At 46.0% G+C, this 19,442-nt stretch overlaps 1 protein-coding gene across 1 annotated transcript in view; it reads right to left on the reverse strand.

Annotated features, from left to right (window-relative positions):
- Positions 1-19,442, reverse strand: part of pcbp4 (poly(rC) binding protein 4) — a gene marked incomplete at both ends in the record, with an annotated part of 71,260 nt that overhangs the window by 20,581 nt on the left and 31,237 nt on the right. Inside the window, 6 exons of the mRNA XM_083660635.1 lie at positions 1,218-1,296; positions 1,544-1,585; positions 9,504-9,575; positions 14,742-14,816; positions 16,975-17,103; positions 17,680-17,811. Of these exons, the coding sequence (XP_083516761.1) occupies positions 1,218-1,296; positions 1,544-1,585; positions 9,504-9,575; positions 14,742-14,816; positions 16,975-17,103; positions 17,680-17,811 (529 nt within the window). The remainder of the gene's footprint in view (positions 1-1,217; positions 1,297-1,543; positions 1,586-9,503; positions 9,576-14,741; positions 14,817-16,974; positions 17,104-17,679; positions 17,812-19,442) is intronic.

Consider the following 19,442-nt stretch of genomic DNA (forward strand, 5'->3'; position numbering starts at 1 on the left):
CTTCTCTAACCTTTAGGCACCACTGCTTCTCTAACCTTTAGGCACCACTGCTTCTCTAACCTTTAGGCACCACTGCTTCTCTAACCTTTAGGCACCACTGCTTCTCTAACCTTTAGGCACCACTGCTTCTCTAACCTTTAGGCACCACTGCTTCTCTAACCTTTAGGCACCACTGCTTCTCTAACCTTTAGGCACCACTGCTTCTCTAACCTTTAGGCACCACTGCTTCTCTAACCTTTAGGCACCACTGCTTCTCTAACCTTTAGGCACCACTGCTTCTCTAACCTTTAGGCACCACTGCTTCTCTAACCTTTAGGCACCACTGCTTCTCTAACCTTTAGGCACCACTGCTTCTCTAACCTTTAGGCACCACTGCTTCTCTAACCTTTAGGCACCACTGCTTCTCTAACCTTTAGGCACCACTGCTTCTCTAACCTTTAGGCACCACTGCTTCTCTAACCTTTAGGCACCACTGCTTCTCTAACCTTTAGGCACCACTGCTTCTCTAACCTTTAGGCACCACTGCTTCTCTAACCTTTAGGCACCACTGCTTCTCTAACCTTTAGGCACCACTGCTTCTCTAACCTTTAGGCACCACTGCTTCTCTAACCTTTAGGCACCACTGCTTCTCTAACCTTTAGGCACCACTGCTTCTCTAACCTTTAGGCACCACTGCTTCTCTAACCTTTAGGCACCACTGCTTCTCTAACCTTTAGGCACCACTGCTTCTCTAACCTTTAGGCACCACTGCCCACTTTTAGGGCACTGGATGCTGCCACATGTCACAGGCTTGATGAAACTCTACGATCATGATTTGGTGGATCCAGTGTTTTGGAAGAGAAGTTTTCTCCTCTTCAAACCAACCAAGCTGCTCTGAGTTGTTTTTGTGTTTCAGGGGAGCTGAAAGGGCTTCAAAGTGAAGTGCATAGGCTACTGCAAAACACACTCACAAACACACACACACACACACACACACACACACACACACACACACACACACACACACACACACACACACGCAAACAGTTGCACACACATGCACAAAAACCATGCACAAGAGTATTCAAGTTGGCTGTCAAACAAACACACTCTCTCACACGCACGCACGCATGCACACACACACACACATACACAAACTCGCACGCACACATGTAGGCACACACATACACACCTGTGTGTGTGTGTGTGTGTGTGTGTGTGTGTGTTAGTGTGCATACCAGACAGAACTTGCGTAGCTGATTGGCTGATGGGAGCCAGGCCCTGTTGCTGCATCGACAACTGGTGGAGCTTGGCCAACTGAGAGAGCGAGAAAGAGAGACACAGAGAGAGAGACAGAGACAACAGAAGAGAGAGAGACAGAGACAACAGAAGAGAGACAGAGACAGAGACAACAGAAGAGAGAGAGGAATAGAAAGATGAGAGAGAGAGAGAGAGAGAGAGAGAGAGACAAACAAAATGAAGAAATAATACAGGAATAGTAAAGGATCGCTCACATGAATATAGACAAAATTAATATATAAAAGCTGTCACTGTCAGTTCTTACCTCTGAGTGTGGAATGCCATACTGACCCTGAACTGCGTACGTCTGCAACAGAAACAAATATGATAATAATAAATGTAGGTGCTGCAGTATCTGAGCAATCGTACGACACATTTTTCATAATCCTGGATATTTCATTTAAGAATGTGCGTATACATAACAACGTAATTTGATGGTGTCATGGGATGGCATCCTCTGTGATCTTTGACATCTAATAACTCAAAACCAATAAAACAACTGGCAAGAATCCTTGCGATATGCAAGTAAAATGGCAACTTGTGCACAACCTAAAAAGTCAATTTCTGTGTTTTAAGTTGAATATAAAGATAAACATCTCGTCTCTACAATATCATGCAGATAAATGCATCTCCAGGGCCGACTGTTATCATGGAGATAAAAAAAGACTATAAAACTAACTGTAGAACTACTTTAATTCATCTTATCCTCTTAAAGGGTTTTAGATGCCTTCGCAAATCCCAAACTGAACTTCAAAGAGAATTAACAGTTCCATAGGCAATGAGACAACCCGAGGGGCTGGGGGAGAACGGTGTGTGTGTGTGTGTGTGTGTGTGTGTGTTTGCGCGCGCGCGCGGGCGTGTGTTTGTGCGTGCATGCGCGAGAAAAACGTTACATATTATATGTGTGGGTGAGGGCCCAGCACATATTATAAAAGAGATTTGAGAGCTGTTCGCCTTCTATCTCAGGAGCCTTGCTGCAGACTGCACTGCCACTAGCTGCTGAGCTTCTGTCTCTTGATGCTAACTCAGGAGCCTTGCTGCAGACTGCACTGCCACTAGCTACTGAGCTTCTGTTACTTGATGCTATCTCAGGAGCCTTGCTGCAGACTGCACTGCCACTAGCTGCTGAGCTTCTGTCTCTTGATGCTATCTCAGGAGCCTTGCTGCAGACTGCACTGCCACTAGCTACTGAGCTTCTGTCTCTTGATGTTAAATCAGGAGCCTTGCTGCAGACTGCACTGCCACTAGCTACTGAGCTTCTGTCTCCTGATGTTAACTCAGGAGCCTTGCTGCAGACTGCACTGCCACTAGCTACTGAGCTTCTGTCTCTTGATGTTAACTCAGGAGCCTTGCTGCAGACTGCACTGCCACTAGCTGCTGAGCTTCTGCCTTCTGATGCTAACTCAGGAGCCTTGCTGCAGACTGCACTGCCACTAGCTACTGAGCTTCTGTCTCTTGATGCTAACTCAGGAGCCTTGCTGCAGACTGCACTGCCACTAGCTGCTGAGCTTCTGCCTTCTGATGCTAACTCAGGAGCCTTGCTGCAGACTGCACTGCCACTAGCTGCTGAGCTTCTGTCACTTGATGCTAACTCAGGAGCCTTGCTGCAGACTGCACTGCCACTAGCTACTGAGCTTCTGTCACTTGATGCTAACTCAGGAGCCTTGCTGCAGACTGCACTGCCACTAGCTACTGAGCTTCTGTCTCTTGATGCTAACTCAGGAGCCTTGCTGCAGACTGCACTGCCACTAGCTACTGAGCTTCTGCCTCTTGATGCTAACTCAGGAGCCTTGCTGCAGACTGCACTGCCACTAGCTACTGAGCTTCTGTCTCTTGATGCTAACTCAGGGGTTTTGGAGACAGGCTGTTTGCGGCAAGAAGCTCTTAGACCAGAAACAAAGGTGGACAGTCGACTCGTAGGCGCTGCAACGGCACACGACAGAGGTCTGCCTGGCCTCCTTGATATTACAGAATCTCCTTGATCCGCAGATATGCTGGTAAATATTTATAGAAGGTAGCGTCAACACTGCAGGCGATAACATAAAAAAATGACATACAGTCATAAATATACATTAGCGACTTAATACAGCATGCGGATCAGAGATGTAGCAGGCAGGCAGGCAGGCAGGTGCTGTTCCAGCACTTCTGAACTCTAAATTGAACTACATTTGCACCGTGGCTCTGCGTTACATTGCTGGCTTACTGGGGGAAGCTAAGTAGGGCTGACTGTGGTCAGTCCTTGGATGTGACCACCTGGTGCTGGAAGTGGTGTTGGAGTACCAGTACGAGGTGTTCTTCCCTCTGGTCTCATGACTAATTCCCCAATGCCTCAGGGCAGAGACAGTCAGGGACTCTGTCCTGTGAGTGAGCACCGTCCTTCGGATGAGACGTTAAACTGAGGTCCTGACTCTCTGTGGTCATAGATGCCATCGGCACTCTTTGCAAGACTAGGGGTGTAACCCCGGTGCCCTGGGAGGTGTAACCCCGGTGTCCTGGGGGGTGTAACCCCGGTGCCCTGGGGGGTGTAACCCCCTGTGCCCTGGGGGGTGTAACCCCGGTGTCCTGGGGGGTGTAACCCCGGTGCCCTGGGGGGTGTAACCCCCTGTGCTCTGGGGAGGTGGGAAGTTACATTTTGCAGTCTTATAGTGAAGGCTTGGGATCAGAGCTGTGCTCTCGCTGGTGAGATGAGAGGCAGCAGTGGAGTTAGTGAAGGGCTGCTGTAAAGAAGGGCCAAAAATAGGGGTGCATGGGGAGGGACCCTTCTGCACTATAACAACCCATCTGTTGCCAAGGTAACTTGTGCAGATTGCTTTATAATGTCATAACCACTGCTGCTTTCTACTTACCACCCCTCCTCCTCACCACTTTATAATGTCATAACCACTGCTGCTTTCTACGTACCACCCCTCCTCCTCACCACTTTATAATGTCATAACCACTGCTGCTTTCTACTTACCACCCCTCCTCCTCACCACTTTGGATGTGTCAATTGCAATTGACTGGAGAATACTTTTTTGACGAGGGGAATTAGCTCATAAAAATATGCCCAGACTCACTTATTCACAGTACTAATGTACATATTGAGTTAGTCTAATACTAATAATAATACTAATACTAATGTACATATTGAGTTAGTCAAACCCAGAATTAAATGAATCATTGACTTACTTATTCAACAACTTACTTGCCCGTTTTCTTACAACTCGATGTACAGGTACTGTACTTACTCACTACTTACTCAGTGTCTTAATTACTGTATATAGAGACACTGCATGAAATAGGCCACGCCCATCACGGGGGAAAAGCTCCGTTCATTTCCACACACCAGCGTCATTTTCCTTGAATTAAACATAGCTAAAAGCTGTTTTGTGGTGGGCTGCGCAGACAACAAATGTAAAAAAAAAAACAGTTAAAGTTTTTTTGTAGTCCTGAGCAAAACAAGGAAGCCATTGAGAATTGGCGAGAAGAAAAATTCGGATCTAGCTGTCAAGGAAGTAAGTTGGAGTGTTCATCTTCCGTATATACAATCTTTTTGTGCAACACGCGACCATGCACATGACATAGGAGAACGCCAGGATTGGAGGGGGGGGTTCTGTTTTCCCCCGTCTTGGGCGTGGCTTCTGAATGATGATGCGTTACGCAGTGCCTCTATAGGCTACTCCTTGAAATTATTGCTTTCTTACTTACAGTAGGCCTAATAAAATGCTCACTCGCTAAGTTACTTATATACTGCCTACAATGCTTACTCCTTCAGTTATATGTACTTACTTCATCACTCACTCAGTCAGTCACTGACATACTTATTTCCTGCTAACATTAAAACATGTCATCCCAACTAATTTCACATTGATAAGATCAATAAGAAAATCCTCCCAAGGATCATCTTTAAATCAAATGTTACAGTGAATCCCTGTGACAACTGCTGATGAATCTGTCAAGGCGACGCAAATGAGTGAAGACTTTGCCAGAGATTACAATTAAATAAATTAATCCTGTTGATGCCCTCATATCTCTCTCTCTCTCTCTCCCTCTCTCTCTCTCCCCCTCTACTGCCTCTCTGAATGTAGGCCTACTCTGCATGACTGTAAATAATGAATTAAAAGCAGTTATTGCCTGGCACAACCACTTACCTCTGCACTAACCGTCTGTCACTTTCGCTCCCCCGTGTCTGCCTCTCTCCCAGCCATCCAATCTCTCTCCATCATCCCCATCTCCTTCTCCTCCTTTAGCTCTACACATGCCCCCCCCCCCCCCCCCCCCCCCTCTCTCTCTCTCTCTCTCTCGGAAACATGGCCAGAACGCCATGGCCGCCAGAAGGGGGCGTTACATCACATTTCCATCATATTTTGATCACTCTCTTCCCCTATCCCTCCCTCTCTTCCTCTCCTCGATTGACGTCACTCACGTACGGGCACGCCCACTGCCGCCATGTTGTTGACATAGCGCAGCCGTTTTAAGTGACAGCCTATGTAAAAGAGCAGAGTTTATAGGAAGCTAGCCGCCGTTAGCGTTACCTGTATCGTTCCAATTGTGTTCGGATGGTGACCTACGTTACACGTGGCTGTAGTAATGACAGCAATAAAGTCCCCGTGGTTTGTTTCTATCTCTACCGTCCACAGACGTGAAGGGAGCGAGACGGAGGATACGTCAGCAGCACAGGAGATGTGTGGATAGTTAGGAGAGACAGGTGAAACTTTCTGACAGCTCCTCACAGCAAAGTCTGTTCACCTCGTTTTTTCTTTTGTTTATTTATTACAGGCATTAACGGCAGCATACAAACAACAACTCTGGGGGTTTTATGGCTGTCATCACTATCGCTATTTTGTAATGGAACAGAAACGACAATAAGGCCGTTACTATAGTTGTCAGCTGCAGGATGGTATGTCAACAATATGGCGCTGTCCGGGGTTAGCGAATAAGGTCTATAGAGGGCTTTCCGGTGATCTAACGCAACCCTCTGACGGCCATATTGGAGGTCTTCAGCTCTTGGACAACAGTGTGCAGCTAGGCTAACTTCACCACTTCAACCATATGGTTAAATATATATTATAGTAGCCTCTATGGGCAGCTAACTGACCTATATAAGCTAACGTATATAATATAGCATTAGCAGTGTATCAGCCATCAGTGTTTTCCCTTGTAGCTAGTTGGCTAACAAACAACATGGTGTCAGCGTCTTCAAAAAGCTCAGTTTCACCTGTGCTCAGCGATACAGGAAAAAATACATTAGGAAAATACACCTGGAAGGTGGAAGGAAAAGTTACGTTTTCGGTGACCTAAAACTCCGTGTTCAGTCCAACTGAGGTAGTAAGTGTTGCATCATCTCCATTCACTCCAATGGACTTTTTTTTTTTACCAAAGTTTTCCAAAGTATCCATTACACACGTGGATGGTCCTTATTCCTCCATCGCTCTCTGCCTGTGACCTTTGACCTTCCCTCCCTCCCTCGGTCCCTAACCTGTCACTTCCTCCTCCCCACAACCCTCCAGTCTCCCCCGTGGAGCCTCCATTAGCTACTGTTGTTGTTACTGTTGTCTTAGCTCACGCTCCCTAGGCCCCGTGCCTGCCAAACAGAGCTGCACGCACGCACGCACGCACGCACGCACGCACGCACGCACGCACGCACGCATGCACGCACACCACTTTGGCTCTCTCTGTCTCTCTCTCTCTCTCTCTCAGGCGGAGCTGTCAGTGTGACTAGTTACCTACATGTCCATCTTTTAAACCTTCGCCTGTCTGTCTGTCTGTCTGTCTGTCTCTCTGTCAATCTCTGTCTGTCAATTCGTCTGTAAGAGAGACAACAGGAAAAAAAGTGTGTATAGTGTATAGAGATGCTTGTGTGATAAGGGGGGAACTGAACTGAATCAAAAACACGAGAGAGAGAGAGAGAGAGAGAGAGAGAGAGAGAGAGAGAGAGAGAGAGAGAGATACTGCTACTGGCTGTCTGGTTGCTACGAGAGCTGGTACAGTAATCACTTCCTTTTTAATAACACACAGCCACGCTGTGCTTATAGGAATTATGGGCTCTGTTGGAACGAGTCTGACAGCTTTAATCATACTCCCTGTTGTACAGTAGCTATATCCTCATTCAAGCACAGAGGATTCCCCTGCGATGTGACAGCTCTTCATTTCTACAATCGTGGCGAATTTTAGCAAATGTTTGTACGGCTATTACGAGACCGCCATCGCCATTTCCACCTGGCCCTTTTACACTGCGTACACTGTTTCCAGAGCAACGAAGCATTCAAACATCAGATGAGGAAACGTATAATTATCCCGGCTTAACAGATGTGCACCCTGGTAGGTTGAGCTGTTAAGTGGGAGCCGGCTGACTTGTCTCTGATAGGTTGAGCTGTTAAGTGTGAGCCGGCTGACTTGTCTCTGATAGGTTGAGCTGTTAAGTGTGAGCCGGCTGACTTGTCTGTGATAGGTTGAGCTGTTAATTGTGAGCTGCTGACTTGTCTCTGCTTCTAACAGGCGCTAAACTCTCCAGGCACAATCAAACCCCATTGAACAAGCTTCAGTGCCTCTGTGTTTCTCTGCCAATTGAATCCCTGCCTCCCTCTCTCTCTCCCTCTCTCTCTCCCCCCTCCCTCTCTCTCTCCCTCCTGACTCTCCCTCTCTCTCTCCCCCCTCCCTCTCTTTCTCTCACCTCCTTTTCTGTCTGTCTATATTTACCAATTTTCCACCCTTTCTCCATCAGTCTCTCCTCCTCATCCTCTCTTTCTCTCTCTCTCTCTAATACATTGCTTTAGGGATTGTATCCTTACTTCACCTAGCTTACACAGTCCTTCTGCACTTTTTAAACTTTCCATGTGAAAAAGAGCAATTTCGAGAGAGAGAGAGTGACGTCAGCGGAGGACCAAGATGCGTGACTCATTAGCCAATGAACAGCCAGGAAGGGGTCTTGTGCTACTTTTGCATGCTAAAATAAAGCTGATAATGTACAATTTACATTCTAAAAAAACACCCTTTCAGAGTACAACACAAACTGTCCATTTTGCTGCAACTCGACAGTGCTGCTTAATCCAGGACCTTACTTCCTGGAACTCTTGAGAGTAAAAAACTGGTCCATTGGAGTGAATGGAGATGTCGCGACTCTTCTATCTACACGGCTCTGGTACGTACGTACGTACGTACCGTGATGTGTTCAAGGTCATCACGTTCAAGTCTGCGAGGGCCAGAGACTGCAAGGCTAGAAATAAACTGCTGATAGACAGGCCTAAACACTACATTACTAACATGCACCACCCCTGCCCCTCCTCCACCCCCTATTTTGCTTACATCTATGTATGACCTGTACGTCTACATACTTTCTGTCTCATGATGATGTGGTTGAATATTATTTCTGGCCGACATGATTCAAGTAACGTCTTAAGTTCTTTTTGTTTTTGTTTTGTTCGGCAAGTGGAAAAACGACGTCATGTCCGTATGGCAATGAACTAAAGGTAATTAATTAAATCAGTGAAGTGTGGTGAAGTGCGCACCCCAAGCGGAAGGTGCAGACCTCTCTGGAGGTGTGCAGAAAGTCCGCTCCAGGCCCCATGTGGACTGGATGGATTGTGGATTTGGAGCCGCTAACAGTCTGCAGGTGTGGAGAAGTCCGGCACATTTGGATTGGAGCCTCCCTGACTGTGCAGAGGTGTTGATCCAGGATCCTTTGTGACCGTTGTGACCGTCTGTTTTTGATGATGTCATTGCGCCCCGCGGCCAGGTGTGAATCGACAGTGTGATTGGATGTTGAGTGGTGTGGCTCTGTCCCCGCCTCCAGGGAGCCGCAGGCTGTTTAACTACCAGGCTCAGAGCAACAAATGAGTTTCCTTCCGAGAAGAGACGAGACGCGCCGATCGATCTCGCACAAAAATGAAAGACATTAGGCCGTTTTATCGAGGACAGTAAGCAATTCGTGTCCTCGGCTGAACGAGTCACAGAGGGGGTCCTTCACTTTTTAGGCACAGTGAGGAAGCAATTTATTTGTTCAAAGTGAATATATTGCATGTGGAAGTGGGCCTCTCCATATGCTTTGATGTTTTTGAACTTGCTGGGAGATGAACATGACATGGATGGGGTGGAAAGCAAAGAAAAACCCAACAACTGTCTTTCTCATCTTTTAAAATCACTTCCTGTGGCTAATAAAGAAGGAACATTGGTTGCAGTTGGTCACACTTATGCTCACATCTTAGTTTCTCCTCAAATGACCCCTGACCCCAGGCGGCCATACTCACTTGCTGCAGGTCCACTCCTCCCTGGGCCATAGAGAACAGGGGGTGAGAGCCAAAGTCTGACGCCTCAAACACCTTCACAACCATCACACAGGAGACACAAGCAGGCAGCACTCAGGTTACACCAAGGAAAACCCAAACAGCTGGATCATTTCACTAAAAGGTGCGTTCACACCGACCTATTTAAGTTTTTCGTTTCTTTACATACAAAGTCAATGCAAACGAGCGATTGAGTGTATATTCGCCCGGGAGAAAAATCGCCGGGTGTCCGAGCGACAGAGACAGAGCGATAGGGCGAAAATTCGCTCGTCGCCCGAGGTGAAATATCCCAACTCGAGCGAAATTACGCTGGCATCAGTCGCTCGCTGTTCAATGCTGATTGGCTGCCGTGTGAGAGCGAGTCAAGGATCACACTGGCTTGGAACAAACCGCTGGTTTATTGTGTGGCAACAAACCGCATTGACAGCTGATTTACAGGCTGACAGCTGACATGAAGTGAAGTCTGTACTACCGGTTTTAGAGCTCGCGTTAGGAGCACGCTGATAGGCTTAGCTTGTAAACAACTACGGTGGCTCGTAGTGGCCAAACATCATGACATTGCGTAACGTTATAGCCCCCAGATGTCCGTCAATTCTTGTGCCTGTTGATGAGCGATTTAAACAGAGCGACAGAGCGATTCCAAAGGGTTGAATCGAGCGACAGAGAGAAAAATAAATATCTCGGTGTGAACACAGCTTAAGTGGAAACTTTAAGTATTTGCCCCCTGCCAAGGTTTATGGATCTATACACACATAAAAATAAAGGTGTGAACTGCAACCAAAAATGGTGGTTCAGAGTGTTGCCATGTTGCCATAGAAGAACAATTTCTGGTTCTGTAAAGAACCATTGTGCTCTCATTTACCCCAGCATTGTGATCAGAATCAGCTTTATTGGCCAAGTATGTAGACATACAGGGAATTGGACTCCGGACCGGACCGGTATACGTTGCTCTCAATGTACTTACAAAAAAACAAGCTAAAGCAAACAAACAATGACAGTGATCAAAGGTAGCCTATATAAAGCAAGTTAGCTGCTATTTACATTATATAGAGAGACCGCTATAAATAATATAATATAAGAAGGAATAAATAATAATTATATACATATACATATGTACACTAGTCTATTATGTAAACCACACTGGATTGTAAACAAGGCTATAAGTCAGATATTGCACTGTTGTTTATCGATCTATCTATATAAGCAAAGCTATGGGACAGAAATGACACAGTTATTGAGACACAGCTTTGGGACAGATATGATCCAGTTATTGTGTTTATTTTGATCTACCCTTGTATAGTCTTATTTGCAATTGCACAACATCGACAGTACTACCGTATGGAGTTTGGTTATTTTCCACCACTATGCCATCATTCACATCCGACGAAATAACCTTTTTCCCCTTTCATTTTCAGATTGCGCATTTATTTTTCTGTGTGCTATGCTGTAATTTTAATTAACGTTTATATTTCAGGTGAAATATCCATACTGCACTACAAAGGTAACTACTGTGTATACAAATGCCATTAAATACTTTAGTGGGGGCAGGAGATGAGCGTCGAAATCATTTTTCTCCGTTTCGCTCCTCACACAAGTTACTGCTCTTTGGTTTTACAGTATAGGCAGCATGAATCAAAGCCAGTAATCCAAAAGAGATGAGAAGTCCATTTAGCTTCCTGTTTATTGGCGGAGGAGTTATGAGCGCTTCCTGCCTATTTGGCGCAGGAGATATGAGCTCCAACAAAACACAATAGAATGGATAGTGTGTGCTGCTCCCTTAGGGGAAATGTAGTTGTCACACGGCGGCTCGTATACACAGTAAATGATAAAAGGTGCGATGTGTTGGCACCGTGTTAGCCTCCAAAATTGCCCTAAGCAGAGCCTCTGCCATACAGCTGACATCTTGGTGTTCATCATAAATAAATAACTAACGGTTTGATATGATTCGGCTGTCATCGCGGTTGAATCGAGTCATCTCAGATCCGTTTACTGATCCCATTGGCTGCCATTTTACCCATTCAATAGAGTGAACATCAACTGCCACTGGCTGAATTGATTTTTTTTATAAGCCAGTTAGTCACATTACCGAACGGTTAGAGCAACAGACTTTGTGATGAACCCACGGAGATAAAGTGACCTTGTGTTATTGACAGTGTAATAGCCTATTGATTTCACATGTCAGGTGAGGGGACAGAGGGTCAAAGGTCATGTCAGCTGAGGGGGCAGTGGGTCAAATGGGCACAACTGGCTGCAACTTATTCACGAGTTTCCTGGTGAGACCGTGGGCGCTTCCATGACACCCTCCCTCCCTGTTTCCATGACACCCTCCCTCCCTGTTTCCATGACACCCTCCCTCCCTGTTTCCATGACACCCTCCCTTCCCTGTTTCCAGCTGCCGGTTGCCTGTTTCCGCCCAGCACCGTTCATAGCGAAAGAGACTGAAAATAATCAGAATAATTGTTATGACTTTGTACCTACCTATGTCTTGTAATGGAGCCCCCCAGCACAATAATTTCACACGTGCATAATTGGACAACGGAGTGACAATATCTTGAATCTTGAAAGAGAGAGACCGCTAAAGCTGCGTTCAATGACCAAATAATAAGAGTTCCGGTTTGGACGTTTAGCCTTCAAAACAAAAGCGGCCGCTATGCAACCACATACTATTTTTAGCCATTTCGGCTAAAATAAGCCCATACAGCACGAGTGAATTGACATTCACCTCGTTTTTGTAAAATATCGCCACTATGCAACCACACAACGTTACTATTTTTAGCCATTTCGGATAAAATAAGCCAAACGTTCCCACTCTTTGACAGCGGCGCGCACGTCCTTGCTAGTGAAAAAAATGTAAACAGGAAGTCGACAACCGGCAACCGCTGAGAATCATGGGAAACGTAAGTCCAGGAATAAGGTGAATAGGAGGTTCTCCATGTTTGGTACAGTAGGCTACACTCATTTTTCTGCAGGTGACTTGAACTTCTACCAAAGACATTTTCTGCACCTTCTATCCCTGCAGGGGTCGGCCACAGACACCCTGCTGCCCCAAACAGTTACGCAGAGAGACATCCACGGGCACGTCACTCTCTCTACACAATCTCCGTTACAGTCCAATGACGTGTAGCCAAGTACACAGTCTCACTCCTGCCTCTCTCAGGGAAGATCCTCCATCGCTTGAACTGCCCACATGCCAGCCTGCATGCCGCTGAAGCTGCGAGGCAGCGCTCGGGCTGAATGCACACAGCAAGATTTCTTCCACCAATTAAGCATCCGAGTTTCTGTCCCTGAAAACTTTCCAGAGCCCCCAAAGGTGCTTTGAAAAACCTAGTGGGGGGAAAAATCTTAAAAATGGCAGGATTTGAACCTCGGTTTTGTACAAACTGTGTGGAAAGCGCTAATTGGGGCTACACCGGGTCAATGTTGCATCGTCCAAATTCAGCCCCGATTAAACGGTCTCAACCCGGTTTAGAAGATCAGGCGCGGAAGTTCAAATGAAGGGGTTTCTCCGACCACGGAGGTCTACGACGCAGGAGCTCTGTCTGGCAACGGTGCTGCACGGCACACTAGCTTCTTAATTGGTGTAAATAAATCTAGTAGTGTGCCTGCCACTTGATTTTCTTTTCCAGTCGTGACTACATTACTCTAATCATATTATCTCATTACATAATCAATGCTAATCAATTATCAGCAATTATGCAATCGACTCTGGGCTGTTAGAGCGGCTCAAGTGGACACTGCAATCTAGAGAAAGTGGCATTCATGTGATGAAGCTGACCAGCAGTTGCAGTCAATTAAAATGTACGGCAATGTGACAGGAAGCACCAGAGTTCAGTGTGGAGCTGCATTGGTAAAAGCTGAGCTGGCAGCTTCTTCTTTTAGATGATTGTTTTTACCACATTTCTGCACAGGGAACGAAACAACAGATCGATACAAGCCGATACAAATACACAACGTGGCCAGTAGGCTCCATCAGGCGCATCAGCTCCAGCCAACCAAGACCGTCCTGACTGAGCTTGTTAAGGCAGTGGGGCTGGGCGATATGGACCGATAATCATAATATCTCAGTATTTTTAGGCTGAATGGTGATACACAATATATATGTGTCTTTTCTATGAAGTGGGCTCAAATGTTCAGTTGGAAGTCAAAGCCAAATGTGCCAAAAGCACTTTCACTCTCATTATCCTTCAGCTCACTGCAGCTGCAGCACTTTACTGTATTTACTTAATTACTGCAGTTACTTAAAGGGAGGCTTTGTATCATTACCATCTCAGTAATGTAAGCAGATAGGGCTTACCTTCTCTATAGGCTTTCCACACAGAGAAATATACATTTTCTCTACCTGCAGAAACTCCACCCCCGCCAGCTGCTATGAACCAGCAGCTGCATACAGTAAAATGTCCTTTCCACCATCTCAGACGATGCATTTCTATGGTAAAAGGACTGCATTTCATTCTCAAAACTTACTTGTGAAAATATCATTTGGTATGATTTGGTCTATGACCGAAAGCCTGCATTAAATATGATTTTGCACAGATTTGAGTGAGTGAACGCTGCTTTCAACTGAAAACAAACTAAAAGTATTGTCCTCGACAACCTAAAAGTCAATTGTTGGTGGAATTCCCCTCAAAATGACTGGCAGCTATAAAGTTTCTGCTTAGTTAAAAAGCAGAATCACCCAAATTAATCCTCTATTGTGGAACGGGCTCTAATGAGGAGATGTTGCATATTCATATTCATTCATTCATATGCATGCAGAAGATGATCGTGATTGCTGGTGAACAACACAGACACACACATGCGGGCGCACACGCGCATGCACGCACGCACGCACGCACGCACGCGCACGCGCACACACACACACACACACACACACACACACACACACACACAGAGGAGTGTGTGTGTGTGTGTGCTTCTAGCAGATGAATAGTGATGATTTGTATGAATAAACATGAGTGAGAAAGAAAGCCTGGTTTGGTCTCTGTTGGGTTACTTGGGCTGGGTGGCGGAAGCTCCCATTCACACTGCACAACACATCGCGTAGACGTTTAACAAGCCAGTGTGTGTGTTTTAGGGGTGTGCCGTATCGTATAACATCGATATATTGTTAATGTTACACAATTCATATTCATATCGGCAAAAAATCATATTGTGATAATGGCATCATCATCATCATCATCATCGGCGGCGTCTCCAGTGTACCTGGTTCCCTGACAGCAGCATGGTCCCTGGGGCGGGGTTGGGGCGGTATGGAATCGTTGCTCCCTTAGGAGGAGACTACAGAGAGGGAAGGAGAGAAGAGGATGCGAGGTACAAATCAGAATCACTTTAAGTGTCAATGTATGTACAATAAATAGACATGACAACCTAACAAAGTGTGGAATCTACACTAGGTTTGACTGCAGCGCTGCCTCAGATTCATGTTGCAGGGCTCATTTGTGATAGAATGTGTTAGCACTTGTTGGACCTGTTATGTTGCTGTGTTGCAGATTTTACAACTGTGTTATTAAAAACAGAAGCTGGAGTTTATAGCCTACTCAAGGTCATGAGCCTCTGGGGCTTATAGCCTACTCAAGGTCATGAGCCTCTGGGGCTTATAGCCTACTCAAGGTCATTAGCCTCTGGGGCTTATAGCTTACTCGAGGTCATGAGCCTCTGGGGCTTATAGCCTACTCAAGGTCATTAGCCTCTGGGGCTTATAGCTTACTCAAGGTCATGAGCCTCTGGGGCTTATAGCTTACTCAAGGTCATTAGCCTCTGGGGCTTATAGCCTACTCAAGGTCATTAGCCTCTGGGGCTTATAGCCTACTCAAGGTCATTAGCCTCTGGGGCTTATAGCCTACTCAAGGTCATTAGCCTCTGGGGCTTATAGCTTACTCAAGGTCATTAGCCTCTGGGGCTTATAGCTTACTCAAGGTCATGAGCCTCTGGGGCTTATAGCTTACTCAAGGTCATTAGCCTCTGGGGCTTATAGTCTAATCAAGGTCATTAGCATCTTGGGCTTATAGCCTACTCAAGGTCATTAGCCTCTGGGGCTTATAGCCTACTCAAGGTCATTAGTCTCTGGGGCTTATTGCCTACTCAAGGTCATTAGCCTCTGGGGCTTATAGCCTACTCAAGGTCATTAGCCTCTGGGGATTATAGTCTAATCAAGGTCATTAGTCTCTTGGGTTTATAGCCTACTCAAGTTCATTAGCCTCTGGGGCTTATAGCCTACTCAAGGTCATTAGCCTCTGGGGCTTATAGCTTACTCAAGGTCATTAGCCTCTGGGGTTTATAGCCTACTCAAGTTCATTAGCCTCTGGGGCTTATAGCCTACTCAAGGTCATGAGCCTCTGGGGCTTATAGCCTACTCAAGGTCATTAGCCTCTGGGGTTTATAGCCTACTCTAGGTCATGAGCCTCTGGGGCTTATAGCCTACTCAAGGTCATTAGCCTCTGGGGCTCTGACTGCAGCTGCGTGTGGGAAATCTTTGCTGTGCAGGGCGGCGGAATCTTTCCCCAGACTAGGTCTGATGATCAGATACCAGTTCTCCGGTATTTTCACGCCCTAAAGTAATTAGTAACTAACCCATTTAAATTCTCAATTGGAAAAGGAATTAGATTACTAGTTACTGCAAAAAGTAGTTAAATTACAGTTACGAGTCATCTAGTTACTCCCAACACTGGGCATGAGGCACTGGCCTGGACAGGTCGCGGGGCAGAAGTAGATCAAAAGGATTGTTTGAAGATAAAAAGAAAGTAGGACTGGACAGACTTTGACAGAGTCAACTCTATCACATCAAAGCTGAGGTCAGTGTTTTTATTGCTTTTCCCCTTCTCACTCCTCTTTTTCCCCCGTCCCAGATGAAGGTGCTGGGAATACCAATGAGCGCCCGAAGCCTTTGATTTCTCTGTTTCCACTCGTGATGTCTGAGACGAGCGCGTCTTAACGACCGCTGCCTCCCATTAATTACAATACAATCATGAATTATAGATTTCAGACTTTCCATTTTGAAAATTATTGGAAAGGTTGACGATCTCATAAAAAACACTTTTATGTCATCTTAAAGTAATAGAGAGTGGAGAGGCAGATTTTCTATACAATGCTCGTGGGAGTTTCACTTGACAAAGAATCACCTTTATTGCTCTGTTTAATGTATAGTTATCCCCCCCCCCCCCTCCCCAACTCTGGGTAGAGTTGTAGATACATGTGCGGTCGACAGCCGCTTCTTTTCACCCCCTAGGAGGCGCTAGTGCCCAAAAACACAGCCAATTGTCTCTGAAGGAACGTCTGATCAAGCCGGAACAGGAATTGAACCCGGGTCCTAGACTACACTATGGACGCCCCTACGTCCATATTTTGATACGGTCTTTGACACACGCACACGCACACGCACACACACACACACACACGCACACACACACACACACACACACCCCTGGTAGACACGCACCTCTAGGATGACAGTGCAGATGAGTCTGACACACTGGATGATGGCATCCTGGCTCCCTGATATCGTCACCCCTCTCTCTGTGGAGTTGGGGAGAAGGTCGCCCGCCACCTGCACCTGGGCACCTGTCGTCTGCTCGCACACACACACACACACACACACACACGCACACGCACACGCACACGCACACGCACACACACACACACATATACACACACACACACACACACACACACACACACACACACACACACACACACACACACACAGTCTCATGCAGTTTCATATCACATCAGATACTTCACTCTGGCTTTAAAACTGAGGCCGCTACTTCCATTTGATTTAAATTGGGAGACCAATTGGGAGCACAGCAGGAGAAAGGGATAAAAACAGAGAGACTCCTCCTGTTGGGAAGGCACGGTAGTGCAGTTTGTGCCTGGGCACCTTTCAGTCTTCCAGTGTGAGATGCTGCTGGAGAGAAGACTCACCTCTCTGATCTCCAGTGTGAGATGCTGCTGGAGAGAAGACTCACCTCTCTGATCTCCAGTGTGAGATGCTGCTGGAGAGAAGACTCACCTCTCTGATCTCCAGTGTGAGATGCTGCTGGAGAGAAGACTCACCTCTCTGATCTCCAGTGTGAGATGCTGCTGGAGAGAACACTCACCTCTCTGATCTCCAGTGTGAGATGCTGCTGGAGAGAAGACTCACCTCTCTGATCTCCTTGATCTTGGAGCCGCCCTTCCCGATGAGGGAGCCACACTGGCTGGCCGGGATGACGAGCCGCAGCGTGACAGGAGGCTTGCTGCTCACCGTGCCGTTAGCCACCAACGCTGTCAGGTCCTGAGGACAATCAATCAATCAATCAATCAATCAATCATCAATCATAGATGTCACATACACAATTATAAAGGACACAAAGCATGTAAGAGCACAATAAAAGAAGACAGATTCATTCAAGCACTTTCAATCATCCATGTCTGTTTATGGCCATTTTCAAACACTTTCAAGGGCTCGAGTTCTTTTCTCAAATTCACAAAATTTCGAGGATTTCAAGGAGCCTGTACTGTACTTTCCCCTTAGTGCTGTGTCATCCCTCAGCCTGCCTGTAGGGGAGCTAGGCCCCACACTGCTGATCTGTGCTGCCCCGATGTGCTTTTGGCTTTAATTGGTAACATCTGCTGGCGAGCACACAGGGATTAGCCCAGTCAAATCAGTGCATCTGAAAACAAGTCTCATTTCATATTAAACCCAGGAGGGTCAAATCATATTTGCAAAAATAAACATGTACTGTAGTGTACTAGAATAGTACTGAATAGAATAGTACTGTAGTGGTTTTGAGCCTATTTCATTGGAAATTGCTGGGGCACACGGGAGGATTCCATGAGTGCCAAAAGTTTAGGCAAGGAAAAAAAGAGAATCAAGAATCAGTTTAGTTTCCGTTTCTGTTTTTAACCTTTCCGAAAATATATCTCAGTTGTCCTGAAGTAAACACAATTAATACTGTACGTTGATAATATGACCCAGGTCTGACATTCAAAATATTGGAGCGCATTTGGTTTATTCAACAGGGTTTCAGCCTCACAAAGGTCCACCTAGTGGTGAAAGATGTGTATTATAGAGATACAGAAAATGTATCAAACATATTCCTTTGGCAAACAGCTGTTAATAAGTGCTGACTGATCGATCGATCGATCTATCTATCTATCTACATATCTATCCATCCATCTATATATCTATAAAAGGGAGCAAGTGGGCAATGTTTGTCTGTCTGTTTCAATTTTTGTCCCACTGATGATGTCATAGGCATTGTGACATCACTGATGATGTCATAGGCATTGTGTCATCAGTGATGTCATCCCTAGTTAAGTCTCTGGATCCCTGTCCTCAAATCTCTCTCTAACTCAATTCAATTCAAAGAGGCTTTATTGGCATGACCATAGTGATGGTGAATAACAGTATTGCCAAAGCACATTGTACATGGTAGCACAGACAGAGGGAAAAACTCTCTCTCTCTCTCTCTCTCTCTGAATGTTCTCCAGAGTTTGTTTATTTATTGGCACATATGAAAATGCTAAAACAAAAAAAAAGGAGAATATATTTAGACTGTGTGGGTGAGGTGGGAAAACTCAGTATGTCACCTCAGCAGAAAAGACATGGAAACAAACAAAAAATATGCATGGAGAAAAATGTCTCCTCTCTCTCCCTCCCTATGTCTCTCTCTCTCCCTCCCTATGTCTCTCTCTCTCCCTCCCTATGTCTCTCTTTCTATGTCTCTCTCTCTCCCTACCTACCTATGTCTCTCTCTCTCCCTACCTATGTCTCTCTCTCTCTCTCTCTGAGGTCAGTGCTCCAGCCAGTGAAAGGTTAGCGTTGATTGAACAGACATCTTCCAGACTTGTCTGCCATTCTTTTAATTCCGATGCAGATCACAGACTATATTTGCCCTATGGCCAAATGCCTCTATGCCACTT

This window comes from Poromitra crassiceps (assembly GCF_964638095.1).
Source record: "Poromitra crassiceps genome assembly, chromosome: 25".
Taxonomy (NCBI): Eukaryota; Metazoa; Chordata; class Actinopteri; order Beryciformes; family Melamphaidae; genus Poromitra; species Poromitra crassiceps.